Here is a 15,403-nt window from a genome sequence, read left to right on the forward strand (position 1 = left end):
GGACTATTTTTGGAGTCCTGGTGGGGGCCTAGAAGGGGCCAGGCTGGTAAATGGCTTGGTGAGATTAGGCGGCTGCTGCTGCTGTGAAGTTGCTTCAGTTGTGTCCGACTCTGTGTGACCTCATAGACTCATTGGAATTGACTCATTGGAAAAGACCCTGATGCTGGGAAAGATTGAAAGCAGGAGGAGAAGGGGACGACAGAGGATGAGATAGTTGGATGGCATCACGGACTTGATGGACATGAGTTTGAGCAAGCTCCAGGAGTTGGTCATGGACAGGGAAGCCTGGAATGCTGCAGTCCATGGGGTCACAAAGAGTCAGAATGACTGAGCAACTGAACTGAACTGACTGAGGACCAAAGTTGATCATGGCAGAAGCAGAAACACAAAAAGTTACTACCACATCCAATAAACAGACGATAGTGGTGGAGGGACTAGTGAGAAGTGATCAAATTCTGCATATATTTTGTTGGGGGAGCCATCAGAGTTTGTTGAAGGACCAAACGTGATGGGACAGAAAGAACGAGGCCAAGTTGCTGCCAGCTTTCATTGGTCACACTCTATAGCCTTTGTAAAAGGTGAAGATTTGTGTACCTCCCGATTCTACATTTTCCTCTCAGACTATTTAATCATAATCTCCAGTATCATGGCCTTGGAAACAATACATTTAAAAGGTTCCCTAATGATTCTTCTTCAGCCAACCCGACTTCAGCTAAGGGTTGCTACCTGCTGGCTCAGGTCTCACTTGAGTTACAGGAAAGAATCCACTCCTTTGGGGCACAAATTAGGAGCACAACACTGCAAGGTACGTAGGTGGTTGGGCTTGTGGATGAAGAGATTCATCTCATTGCTTGAAGGCAGGAACACTCTGCTGCTAAGTCGCTTCAGTCGTCTCCGACTCTGTGCGACACCATAGACGGCAGCCCACCAGGCTCCGCCGTCCCTGGGATTGTCCAGGCAAGAACACTGGAGTGGGTTGCCATTTTCTTCTCCACTGCATGAAAGTGAAAAGTGGAAGTGAAGTCCGACCCTTAGCGACGCCATGGACTGCAGCCTAGCAGGCTCCTCCGTCCATGGGATTTTCCAGCAAGAGTACTGGAGTGGGGTGCCATTGCCTTCTCCGGAGGAACACTCTAAGACATCTTAAATGGCTTGAATTAAGGCATGGGAGGCTTCCTGGAGGAGCCCGATTTTGACGACGGCTTTTAGAGAAAGGGGTAAGATTAATGGACAAGATGATGGGGTGTGAATGAGGGGTGACAAGAGGTCCAGGTCAGACTCTTGGTGGAGGACCCCCTCGGCCCAGGACTCAGTCCTTGAGTGGTAGCATCCCAAGCTCTCCACGAAAGCCACGCCCCTTTGGAAGGAGGACGGGCCCGTATCCCGCCTGCTGCTCCCGCTCGTGTTTCAGGAAGGTCCTCATATTAGAACGTACCAAACCGGATGAAGGTCGCGTGCCCTCTTCCGCTTGTGTTCGGGTTACTTATATCCGGCTTGGAAAGAGAGGCAAGCGGGCGCTGACCTTCTGCGCAGGCGCGGCCTGGGGTCCACGCGCGGCATTATGTCTGCTCTGCACGTCTCGCGTGTCCGGGCCTTGTATCGGCGCATTTTGCTGCTACACCGGGTTCTGCCCCCAGACCTCAAAGACCTTGGCGACCGGTACGTGAAGGACGAATTTAGGAGACACAAGACCGCTGGTTCTAAAGAGGCCGAACGATTCCTGCAGGAATGGGAGGCAAGTAACTGGTTTTCATCGCCCCAGACCTTTGGGGTCTCTCGGAGATGTCCCGGTTTGTAGTTAGGAGAGACCGCCTGACCTGGCTGGTTTCCCGGGCCCCACACAAGCTCGGACGGAGCGGCAGCCTGTTCCGTTTGAATTGAACAGCGCAGAGCCGTTTAAACAATACCTCCCAAAGTTACATCCCAAGCCAGTCTCTGTCCCACGGGTCCTCGCTGCAGCACATCTCATACACCAGCGCTTCAAATTCAGTTGACTTTTGCCTGGCGCTGGAGGAGTGAGGATGGAGGTTACAAAATTGACTAAGTCACCTGGTCAAGTTTTTAAAGAGCTTCCCGTTTGGCAGCTTTTTGTCCCCTCCAGTGCCTTGCACTTAGCAAGCGCCTGTTGATAATAGTTTTCTCCTTACTGGTTTTCAGAATTTTAGAGGCTTGTTTCTATAATCACCATTTTTAAATCCCAGTGCTCTTTGTTGGGTCTTAATATTCTCATTTTATATCATGACTGATAACAGAAATGGGAAAAGCCTGGGGTTTATTACAAGCGGTGGGCAAAAATGCTGGTCAGAGTTAAGTTAGGTGAAAGTTGGTTTCTTCGTAATCATCTACTTCGTTTCACGTAGTCACGTTACTTTTTAATTTGTATCATTGCACTAGATCTTAAGCAGGCAGAGGCATTGGCTCCTTTGATTTCCCTTCCTTTTTCTGAGTGAAGTCAGAAGATATTCAGAGTATATATTTTTAAATAACTTTATTTATTTTTTTGCCATGCTGGGTCTTGGCTGCTGCGCGAGTGTTTCTGTAGTTGTGGCCAGCGAGGACTACTCTCTGGTTGCAGTGCGTGGGCTTGATTGCCGTGGCTTCTCTCATTGCGGAGCTCGGGCTCTAGGCACGCGGGCTTGGTAGTTGTCCGCAGGTGGGCTCAATAGTTCCGGCTCCTGGGCTCTAGAGCACAGGCTCAGTAGTTGTGGCCCACGGGCTTAGATGCTCCCTGGCATGTGGGATCTTACCCAATCAGAGATTGAACCGTGCCTCCTGTATTAGCTGGCGGATTCTTTACCACTCAGCCACCAGGAAAGCCCCCAGAATAGAGTATTTCGTGGGGTTAGGAGCCATGCAGGATTACCCCTAGATATGCTTTGCAAATAGCAAGAAAGGAATGGAATTGACTATTAAAGGGACAGGCATTTGAAAGCACGTAGTAGTGCTTGTTGGTTGAAGAACCTAGTTAAGCAATTTCTTACCCTAAAAAGTTGATGACTACAGAAACTACTGAAGGCTGTTTAAAAAAAAAAAAAAAAAAAAGCCAAAAGAGTGAACATTAGGGTGAACACAGAACTTTTTAACTGAGTCACAGGATTTTTTATTGTACAAGCCTCATTGACGCTTTCAAAAGGGACATTTAGGACGAGGGTGAAATGTAGAATTTGCCTAAAAATTATATGTATTAGATGCAATAAGGTTGCCTAGAGCCAGGGAAGTTGAATCTTTTTAAATGCAGACTGCTTTCTTTTAATATGGTAACTTGATCTTGAAGTCAGAAGAACTGGATTCAAATTAAAGTACTGGCATTTATAAATGTTATATCGCTTTTCCTAATTTTATTATCTCATCTGCAAAATAATAACAGTAATTACAATATGCACCTCTAAATTAGGGCCTCCCAAGTGGCTCAGTGGTTAAAAAAACAAACAAACAAACAAACAAAAACCCACCTGCCAGTGCAGGCAATGCATGAGAGATGAACTGGATACCTGGGTGGGGAGGATCCCCTAGAGGAGGAAATAGCAGCCCACTCCAGTATTCTTGCCTGGAGAACGCCGTGGACAGAGGAGCCTGGTGGGCTACAGTACATTGTGTTGTAAAGACTGGCACCCGACTGAGCACACACACACACAGCTCTAAATTAGTGTATGTAAATATAAGTGACATCTTTTAAACCAGATCAGTTTGTGGCAGGAGCAGGAGTTTAGCTTTATATTGGGAAGAAATAAGGGCATTTTGGGAGGTCCTAAAACTGGGAAACTTTTTAGGGAAAGAATAGGAACCCAGAATACCAGTAGGCTGAAAGTTGCTCAGAAGTGTCCGACTCTTTGCGACCCCATGAACTATACAGTCTGTGGAATTCTCCAGGCCAGTGCACTGGAGTAGATAGCCTTTCCCTTCTCCAGCAGATCTTCCCAACCCAGGGATCAAACCAGGGTCTCCTGCATTGCAGGTGTATGTTTTTTTGTTTTAACCAACTGAGCTATCAGGGAAGCCCGATAATAGGCTAGAGACAGTAATAAGAATATACATTAAAAAAAAACTAGAGTAAAAAAAAAAAAACACTGTTGATCAACCCATTAGAATTGGTGTCAGGAATTCAGCTTAAAAAAAAAATTATTCCAGTGCTGTGTGGCTTGGTCTTTGGGATTCTTTCACACACTTCTAAAATTAGTTGTGAACTTGAATTTGTTTTACTTTAAGGAGCAAAGTTGTGTGTGGGTACTACTGGAGAAGAGAAAGGGGAAGGATCAGGAATGCTAGGGGGCTCAGTATTGGGAGGAGGGTTCTCTATTCCCTTCTCTGATCCCAGAAAACTGTTATAAATCTTAGAGCGAGTTCAACTGGGCAAATTTCTCTTCACGGACCATTTGAGGGATGGTAAAAGGAAAGTATTTCATTTTATCTTAAGGATAGAAATGTAAATGCGTATTTGCAAAGTAGTGAACCAATGTTAATTTCTTATGATAAAAGAAAAAAAAGTTAAGTTCAGGAAAATATGTTGGGATTCTATGGAGAATGATAACTGGTTAGTAAAATACCCATTGTAATCTTACTCCCAAGTCTTTTAAGAGACAACTCTATAAAGAGTGGAATTGGGGTTGGGTGGATCGGGTGGGGTTCTTACTTATTATAGAACTTTAAAAATTCTAATTATGCTCAGTTTTGAAGAATAGCTGATTTAGGTAATACTTCCCATTTTTCTTTCTGTGCTGACCCAGTTGCAGAGAGAACAACTTTTTACCATTTATTTTCTTGGAAATCAGAATAAGCACTGAAAATTAAATAGCAAGTATGACACGTTTGTGTTAGAACGTGAGACGTTTCTCAGAAACAACTTTGAAAAGTATATTTAATTTTTCATTTTTTGGGCCCCACTTACTGCTTTCTTGCCTGGTTTCAGTTGTTTTCCTTAAGTAGCTGCTTTGTTCTGTGTCTCTGGGCAAGGCTGATAGTGAAAGTTTCTGGAAAAAGCAAAAATTCTTCAACATTCTTTAGTTATTGATCACTTATTGCGAGGCAGAGTGCTAGCATTGTGGGACACAAAAATGAATAATATATGTATTTCACTTATATGGTGTCCAAGTTTCAAGTTAGTAAACATTTGTAGTATGGAAGGATGTCTGTTAAAATGCTGTGGGACCAAAGAAGGAATGGAAGTCGAGGCCACGTGTGGTGAATGAGAGGACGTTTGGGCGAATCAGAGTTGCCTTGTCAAGAAAAAGACCCTGGTAAAGTGGAAATAAAGCATCTGCAGAGGTATTGAGGTAAGAAACAGTCCAAGTTTTTCCAGGATCTGCAGTGACCAGAATTTAGTGTATTATATGGGAGATTAGAAAGAGATTAAAGATAAAGAGGTGACAAGAAACAGGATATTCTTCTAAGGATTTTAGGTCTTTATTTTGAGTCATTGAAAGATTTTAAGCAGTGGTGATGAAAATGATTCAAATTATATTCTAGAAAGATCATTTCAACATGAGTAGAAAGGAATGATTGAAGAATTAAGCCAGATTGAAGGCAGGGAGAGCTTTTAGGAGAGATGTAGTAATCCCAAATATGAGTTGGAAAAAAGTTCACCTGAGTTTTTCTGTAAGATTTAAAAAAAAAGGTTTTACAGAACTTTATATATATATATATATATAAATATATATATAAACCCTAATATATATAACATGTATTAATGTAACTATGTATAAACTATTCATTTATATTTTATATAGATAATATGTTATATAAATATACAACATATTTATAAACATCTGATATATATTAATAAATATAAATACAATATAAATATTAATATAATATATTCAAATATATTTTATATGTGATGTATAAATATTTTATATTGATAAAATAATATAAATATTAACATATTAATTTATGTGTATAATTTGTATATATATAAATATATATGTTTATGTATATAAGATATATATAAAATGTAACCAACAGCCCTAATATATTTATGTAATTGAACCAAGACAGAGCTGTTGAGCATGGAGAGTATGGATTTTTGTGTTACTCTTTTTACAGTAGACTAGAACTTGAGTTGGTGACCAATACAAGATTAGTTAGAGGGGAGGAAATAGAATGGATAACTCTTAAGTTTTGGAATATGATACCAATAACCAGAATAGGTGTGTGTGTGTGTGTGTGTGTGTGTGTGTGTGTGTACAGAGGGAACAGTGGCAGATGAGTTCATTATCGTTCATTTTTGTGTTAAAAATTCTGATGGGACAGTCAAGTGACAATGTTCTGAAATACATATTCCTCTGATACTCAGGTGACAGATTGTGACTGGAGACAGGGAGTTAAAATTTATTACTTGTAGTCGGTCGGTAGGCCAAAGATGTGAATGGAAGTGCCCAGGCTGGAAGGTGGTCACAGACAGACCACTAACCTTGAAGAGAATGAAGGTGGTAGTGTAGTGCTGGAACGCTCTCTCCTTTCCTTTTCCTGTGTTCTGTTGTTCTAGCTACTTCTGCAAAGCAACGTACTCTTTCCTTTCCTGATGATGTTTAAGTCTTTAGGCTTGTATGATTGTCCTTATTATAATACTTGCTTTTTTTATTTTGTTGTACTCATTTTTGAGGCAAGAAAATGCTTCAGATTCATGTAATTGTCCATTTGTAACTCCTATATCTTTTTCTTATTTATAACTTTGATTATCAGATTTAACAGTGTATGATGAAGTTGCATGTCATCTATGTTCAGAGTTTCCTTAACTTCATATAATTAGGGTTAGGTGGGTATTTTGCAGTTTTTATAATTGTACACCTCTCTTACCTAATTTGAAGACCTCATTGCTTTTTTGCTTTTGGACATCCTGATTTGTACTTTGTACTTTAGTTTGTGGGAGAAAGGGAATGAATCACCTCTGTTGATGGATTATACATGTGGGGGATCATCTACCAAGTGTGAGGGAGTCATCTGGGAGCCTCTTGGTTGCACCGTTTGCTGTGCGTGTTCCTCTGTTTTTGTGATGGTTTACTGGATGATGATGGTTGATTGGATGGTGATGTGTTACACATGTGTTTTCTACAGTAAGCTTTACCATTTAAAAATTTTTAGCTGGGCTGTGGTTCTTAACTAATGGTTGAAAAAGGGTTGCTGCTGCTGCTGCTGCTGCTAAGTCGCTTCAGTCGTGTCCGACTCTGTGCGACCCCATGGACGGCAGCCCACTAGGATCCTCTGTCCCTGGGATTCTCCAGGCAAGAGCACTGGAGTGGGTTGCCATTGCCCAGTCGTACCCGACTCTTAGCGAGCCCATGGACTGCAGCCCACCAGGCTCCTCCGTCCATGGGACTTTCCAAGCAAGAGTACCGGAGTGGGGTGCCATTGCCGTCTCCAGAAAAAGGGTTAAAGGAAAGGATTTGAAACAGTATATCCTTGGAATATAAAATGTTGCTGTTTTAAATTTCTGAACCATTTGAAAGTTTTTAAGATACTGTTTGTTTAGAGAAATACTTTTAATTGGTGTCATGAGATGTGTTAGAACAGTGCTTATCTTTGAAGTAGCTAAAGATGTTTTTAAAAAATAATAGTTTGATCAACATTGCATGTATTATCGACTTTATACTATGTTACTGGAACATAGGGGTATGTCTTTTTATTTAAATGATTTTAAATGTATTTGAATTTATAGATTTAAAATAATGATAATAGCATGATAATATGCTAGTGGTTATGGTTCTAAAACAAGACTGTATGTGTTTGTAGAGGTGTGTGTATCTGTATAGCACACAGAGTTAAGAATTTGAAAGTTTTGCGTTGAATTTAAAGATTTTGTATGCATAGTATTAATCTTACTGGTTTACTTATTTTATGACATAATTATGTGTTACAGTTGCTTAATAAGAGCAAATGTCTGAAATTTTACATAGGGAGAGTATTAGAATTGATTGAAAGGACTTCAGTAAACTTTTTTTTCAGTTAATGCACTTAAGCTTTTTTGAAAAACCAAAGTATGTATGCATGTGGTTAAAAAAACTAAATTGTGTAGAAGGGCTTATAATAAGGGCCAATATTCTTTTTTATTCCTTAATTTCTCTCCTGGGGACAGTTTTTATTTTACTTTGGTGTCTTTTTTTCAGTTTTCCAGTATCTTGTGAATTTTGGTTATCTGTCTAAATTTATAAGTAAAGCAATAATAAACTAAGAACTCTGCATATAGTGAGGTGTGTGGATTAGAAAGTTAGCATTTATTTGTTTGTTTTTAGAGAATTACTTTTTGAATTAGAGTCTCAGTTAGTCTCCCTTGCATTTGCTTCCGCCTCCCCCTCCTCCTTACCTCCCTGGTGTGCGCGTTCAGTTGATTCTAGCAGTTTGGCTTTGTCCTCAGATCTTTTCTGTTTTGAAGCTGTGACTGCTTTTATCGAGGCTATTTTATTCATTACATTCCTCCACCTGCTTTCCATCTTGAGAAATTTATTGAACTCTGTCTTCTAATGGCTCCTTTCCTTAATTATTATGGATTGCTCCTTTAAAAGTGTCTTTATTATCAGATCACTGGAATTTTGGAAGGGTGAAGAAGTAGGAAATAAGCTGCTGTGATTTCTCTAATCTGCTGTCTCAAACTGGGGCTCCTTAGATTTTTCGTTTTAAAGCTGAAGAAACTAAGGCTTGTAGAAGTGAAATGCCTTGTGTGGTGTAACACAAGTAGTTGCAGTGAAAACCTTGTGCTCTTACCTCATGATCATCAGTTATTTTTGAAATGTTTCCCAAAAACGATTCAACTTTTGTTTAATATAGAATGATTACATATTTTTTTCTTACTACAGTTTATTTGTATATTTGGTTTGTTTTCCATTTTGGATATTTTTCTTAAGGGACAGGGAAATTTTTTAAAGTCATATTTCTATCAAATACACCTCTAGCTTAATAGGGAAATGTTTAGGTGTTGTTTAGGTAATTTAATGTTTATTAACCCAAGATGCTAATTGGGATACATTTCTCTCTCAAAGATTGTTTTCCTTAACGAAATGAGAATGGAAGTTACTGCAGTGTCAGACAAATGTGTCCTGTGTGATTACTGGGAATTTTCTTTGGACCTTATTTTTGTCTTTGTAGGGGAAGTAATATTTTACCCTTGAGATTAAGGATGGACTGAGTTCTCTTTTACCTAAGATATGGTTATATTAGGAGATGAGTTAAAACTGTATCAAATGGCCTAACCTACTTTACACTTTTCATTGGCACCACTGATTTTTCTCTTTAATCTTCTCTTTTAGTTTCAGGGCTTTGTATTACTATAGTGATAGAATGGATAATAAAAACAAAATATATTTTATTTGTCTTTGTAATAGTTACCATTAACATAAAATTAATAATTCCTGAATTAAAAATAATAGAAAGGCAAATGAAATACATTTGGGATTAATGTGGTAGATGATTGATAGCATTAGTATAAGAAGAGCTTGGATTAGGAAAACACTGGTAGCTTTAATAAAGGAACGGGCAAAAGGGACTCTAATAAGAGGTCATTCTGATTTATATACAAATTTAACTGCTGTGCTTAATGTATATGATAATAGTGAAAACTTTAAAGCAGTGTGGATATCCAGTGATGGGAGAAGAATGAAATTATAACATAGCCATATGATGGATGGGTTAGTATGGAGCTCTTAGTAATGGTGCTTCAGAAAAATTAATGCTGTAGAAAACTGCTCATGATACAATTAAACATAAACAGTGTTTATCTTTGGGTGATAAGATTAAGGATAATTATTATTTTCTTCCTTGTATCTCAAAATTCCAGATCATGTGCTACTTTAGTAATTATAGGAAAGCCAATAAATGTGATTTTTTAAAAAATGCAGTTGAATATGCTCAGTATTTCTGTTTCTGATTATATCACAAAGCATAGGCAATCTCATTCAGTGAGTCAACTAGCACATTATAAATATATTTTGTAATTTTACCCTTTAAATTATTTAGGGTAAACTTAGACTTCTTCATGTTTAATGAATCTCAGTGATATATTTTATTATTTCTTGCTGAGCTTTGTAAAATTAAAACAATCTAAATGTGTAGACTTTTAGTATTATAAATAACCACTGAAATAAGACAAGAGAAGAAATAAAAGGCATCCAGATTGAAAAGAAAAAAATAAAACTGCCTTTATTTACAGGTGATAAGATTATGTAGACAATTTGATGTAATCTACAAAGAATCTTCTGGAATTTAGTAAGTCAGTTTAGCAATGTTGTATGATACATGACTAATATATAAGAATTAACTGTACTTTTTTATACTAGCAGTGAAAACTTGGAAAATAAAATTTTAAAATACCATTTGCCATAAAAAACTATGAAATACGAAGGGAAACTTCAGATAAAGGATGTACAAACCTGTACACTGAAAACTATAAACTCTTGCTGGAAAAGAATAAATATGTGTGGATTAAAAATGAAACTTTAGTTATTACTCTTTTTCCCTATATAATTCTTAATATATTTAAGAATTTAGAACCTTTAGAGCTGTAAATTGAGATTAGAAAAGAGTCAGCAGGACTATCCACCTGGTATAGTTTTAAGTCTTTTTAAGCAAGGTGAAGAATCTTCTCATGTTAATTTCTTAGAGATCATGTTTAAATAGTGATAATTCTCCAATAATTTAATTTGATCAAAATTGTTACTTAACTTAGAAATCCATTTTAATTTTTTACCTTTTCTTTTTCTAACTATTGTAGAAGGTTGCAGGAAGGCTGACAGTGAATTATAACTGGCAGAGGAGATTGCTTAACTGTTAGTTTGTCTTCTGGAAGGTCAGACAGAGGATGGAAGGTGGCTTGGAAGACAGTAGGCTTAGGATGGAGATTCTAGACAGATTTGTGCCACCTGGGCTTGTCAGCATAAGCCCTGGTAATTGTTTTTGTAGATTTGGAATTGGACTTTTATCAGTATACCTAGAGATGATAACATATTCACACTAACTTCAGTTCAGTCGCTCATTCGTGTCTGACTCTTTGTTACCCCATGGACTGCAGCATGTCCGGCCTCCCTGTCCATCACCAACTCCCAGAGTAAAGTCGGTGAGGCCATCCAACCATCTCATCCTCTGTCAACCCCTTCTCCTCTTGCCTTCAATCTTTCCCAGGATCAGGGTCTTTTCCAATGAATCAGTTTTTCGCATTAGGTGGCCAAAGTATTGGAGTTTCAGCATCAGTCCTTCCAAAGAATATTCAGGACTGATTTCCTTTCGGATGGACTGGTTGGATCTCCTTGCAGTCCAAGGGACTCTCAAGAGTCTTCTCGAACACCACAGTTCAAAAGCATCAATCCTTCGGCACTCAGCTTTCTTTACAGTCCAACTCTCACATCCTTAAATGACTACTGGAAAAACCATAGCTTTGACTAGACAGACCTTTGTTGACAAAGTAATGTCTCTGCTTTTTAATATGCTGTCTAGGTTGGTCATAACTTGTCTTCCAAGGAGTGAGTGTCTCTTAATTTCATGGCTGCAGTCACCATCTGCACTGATTTTGGAGCCCCAAAAAATAGTCTGTCACTGTTTCCATTGTTTCCCCATCTATTTGCCATGAAGTAACGGGACCAGATGTCATGATCTTAGTTTTCTGAATGTTGAGTTTTAAGCCAACTTTTCCACTCTCCTCTTTCATCAAGGGGCTCTTTAGTTCTTCTTTGCTTTCTGCCATAAAGGTGATGTCATTTGCATATCTGAGGTTATTGATATTTCTCCTGGCAGTCTTGATTCCAGCTTGTGCTTCATTCAGCCCAGAGTTTCTCGTGATGTACTCTGCATATAAGTCAAATAAGCAGGGTGACAATATACAGCCTTGACGTACTCCTTTTCCTATTTGGAACCAGTCTGTTGTTCCATGTCCAATTCTAACTGTTGCTTCCTGACCTGCATACAGATTTCTCGGGAGGCAGGTTAGATGGTCTAGTATTCCCATCTCTTTAAGGATTTTCCATAGTTTGTTATGATCCACACAGCCAAAGGCTTTGGCATAGTCAATAAAGCAGAAATAGATGTTTTTCAGGAACTCTCTTGCTTTCTCTATGATCCAACGGATGTTGGCAGTTTGATCTCTGGTTCCTCTGCCTTTTCTAAATCCAGCTTGAACATGTAGAAGTTCATGGTTCAGGTACTGTTGAAGCCTGGCTTGGAGAATTTTGACTATTACTTTACTAGCGTGTGAGATGAGTGCAACTGTGCGGTAGTTTGAGCATTCTTTGGCATTGCCTTTCTTTGGGGTTGGAATGAAAACTGACCTTTTCCAGTCCCGTGGCTACTGCTGAGTTTTCCAAATTTGCTGGCATATTGAGTGCAGCACTTTCACGGCATCATCTTCCAGGATTTGAAATAGCTCATCTGGGATTCCATCACCTCCACTAGTTTTTTTCGCAGTGATGCTTTCTAAGGCCCACTTGACTTCGCATTCCAGGATGTCTGGCTCTAGGTGAGTGATCACACCATCGTGATTATCTTGGTTGTGATTCTGTATAGTTCTTCTGTGTATTCTTGCCACCTCTTCTTAATATCTTCTGCTTCTGTTAGGTCCATACCATTTCTGTCCTTTATCACACTAACTAAATTTATATAATACTGAACTATATGGATCATAGAAAAAGCAAGAGAGTTCCAGAAAAACATCTATTTCTGCTTTATTGACTATGCGAAAGCCTTTGACTGTGTGGATCACAATAAACTGTGGAAAATTCTGAAAGAGATGGGAATACCAGACCACCTGATCTGCCTCTTGAGAAATTTGTATGCAGGTCAGGAAGCAACAGTTAGAACTGGACATGGAACAACAGACTGGTTCCAAATAGGAAAAGGAGTTCATCAAGGCTGTATATTGTCACCCTGTTTATTTAACTTATATGCATATAAGTTAAATACATCACGAAAAATGCTGGACTAGAAGAAACGCAAGCTGGAATCAAGATTGCCGGGAGAAATATCAATAACCTCAGATATGCACATGACACCACCCTTAAGGCAGAAAGTGAAGAGGGACTAAAACGCCTCTTGATGAAAGTGAAAGTGGAGAGTGAAAAAGTTGGTTAAAGCTCAACATTCAGAAAATGAAGATCATGGCATCCGGTCCCACCACTTCATGGGAAGTAGATGGGGAAACAGTGGAAACAGTGTCCGACTTTATTTTTCTGGGCTCCAAAATCACTACAGATGGTGACCGCAGCCATGAAATTACAAGACACTTACTCCTTGGAAGGAAAGTTATGACCAACCTAGATAGCATATTCAAAAGCAGAGACATTACTTTGCCAACAATGGTTCGTCTAGTCAAGGCTATGGTTTTTCCTGTGGTCATGTATGGATGTGAGAGTTGGACTGTGAAGAAGGCTGAGCACTGAAGAATTGATGCTTTTGAACTGTGGTGTTGGAGAAGACTCTCGAGAGTCCCTTGGACTGCAAGGAGATCCAACCAGTCCATTCTGAAGGAGATCAGCCCTGGGATTTCTTTGGAAGGAATGATGCTAAAGCTGAAACTCCAGTACTTTGGCCACCTCATGTGAAGAGTTGACTCATTGGAAAAGACCTTGATGCTGGGAGGGATTGGGGGTAGGAGGAGAAGGGGATGGCAGAGGATGAGATGGCTGGATGGCATCACTGACTCGATGGATGCGAGTCTGAGTGAACTCCCAGAGTTGGTGATGGACAGGGAGGCCTGGTGTGCTGCAATTCATGGGGTCGAAAAAAGTCGGACATGACTGAGCGACTGATCTGATCTGATCTGAACTATATGGTAGAATGCTGATTTCTCTGGGTAGGGGAATGGGGCTGGTGAAGCCCAGGAGTCAGAATATTTATATTTAGATCCAGGGACACTTCTTTCAGAGGTGCCTTAGAATTTAGAATTTTTAGATTTTAGAAAGGTAAGGAGTGTGATTGGATTGTAAGAAACCCTCCAGTGGGATCTGGAGTGGCACCCTATAATCAAGTAGATTCATATTTCTGCAGCAAAGCTTTCAACTTTTCATATTAAGTGGAGTAAATAAAAGCTGCATGGCCATTTAGGTCAGGATTTGCCACCAGATGAGTTCTAAAAGGAGCTTTTGTTTTTTGAAACTTCTTTGACTTCAGAATTGTGAGTCAGGGATGGTGGACCTCTGTTAAGCTTTCTGGGAAAGTGAATTAGTGTTTAGAAGGTTGCCTGGTAAACATGGAATTAAAATAATGGGAAGCAAGTCCGCATGAGAGATTGCTCACCAGGGCTCACTGTGCTCGTAGAAGAAAACATCCATTTAGTTAACAGTGGAAAACATCATGGGGCCTCCTGCGTCTCTACCCTTTTCTCCTGGATGGTGCAGAACACGTATTTAGGGAGTTTGCCCCCTCTTGTTACTTTATTTTTTTTTTTTTCTTGTTACTTTATTTTAAGCACCTTTTTCTTCTGTCAAAGCATTATTATTATTATTAGTGTGTGTTAATAGATTAAGCTACCTGATCTGTCTTCTGGGCCTGAGAGAATTCAGGTATTTCCCATTGCATGTTGATTTAATTAGCTCAGTTCCCAAGGGCTGCTGCTGCTGCTGCTAAGTTGCTTCAGTCCTGTCCGACTCTGTGCGACCCCATAGACGACAGCCCACCAGGCTCCCCTGTCCCTAGGATTCTCCGGGCAAGAACACTGGAGTGGGTTGCCATTTCCTTCTCCAATGCATGAAAGTGAAAAGTGAAGGTGAAGTCGATCAGCTGTGTCCGACCCTTAGTGACCCCATGGACTGCAGCCTACCAGGCTCCTCTGTCCATGGGATTTTGCAGGCAAGAGTACTGGAGTGGGGTGCCATTTCCTTCTCCGGTTCCCAGGGGAGGATCGTATTTATCTTATTTACAAGTCTTTGGTCTTCTTTGGTCTTGAATCAGTAGAACTTGAAGCATTTCTAAAATAAATTGAATTTTGGCTTTCAGGCACTGAAATATTTTTGCTTTATCTGAATAGATTTTAAACATGTACACAGTCTTTTTTTTTTCCCCCCAAAAAAACATTATAAACATACAAAAAAGTAGACTGCTGTTTGCTGTATGGTTAAGTTGCAAAGGATTCTGGACTTTGCTTTAGTCATGCTTTGGTGAAGATGAAGCTGTCCACAGTTTGTTTAAAACTATCCCATTGAATGAAAAAAATCATGCACTTCTGATAGGAACTTCTCCCTTTTCAAACTAAGGTTGGCAGCTTATCACACAGCAAATACATACATGTATATATATGTTTATGTATGTATATATAAACAACTACAGCCACATCAGCACACAGCATCCGTGGGTGCAGCTTCACAGCACATGCCCAAAGCTCTGACACCTCCCAAAGGCACCGTGTTCACTGCCTCACGCTTCCCAGCCTGGCTGTCTGAGTTAGTTATTCTGTAAGGTACAGATATGTGCAATTGATAATGCAGGATTTCTAGCC

General features: G+C 39.6%; 1 protein-coding gene across 1 annotated transcript in view; it reads left to right on the forward strand.

The window, feature by feature from the left end:
• The first annotated feature begins 1,485 nt into the window (after positions 1-1,485).
• The window catches only part of SDHAF3 (succinate dehydrogenase complex assembly factor 3), an 86,254-nt gene continuing 72,336 nt past the window's right edge, over positions 1,486-15,403 (forward strand). Inside the window, exon 1 of the mRNA XM_019959723.2 lies at positions 1,486-1,735. Within this exon, the coding sequence (XP_019815282.1) occupies positions 1,562-1,735 (174 nt within the window). The 5' untranslated portion in view covers positions 1,486-1,561. The remainder of the gene's footprint in view (positions 1,736-15,403) is intronic.

The sequence above is a fragment of the Bos indicus genome, chromosome 4 (assembly GCF_029378745.1).
Source record: "Bos indicus isolate NIAB-ARS_2022 breed Sahiwal x Tharparkar chromosome 4, NIAB-ARS_B.indTharparkar_mat_pri_1.0, whole genome shotgun sequence".
Lineage (NCBI taxonomy): Eukaryota > Metazoa > Chordata > Mammalia > Artiodactyla > Bovidae > Bos > Bos indicus.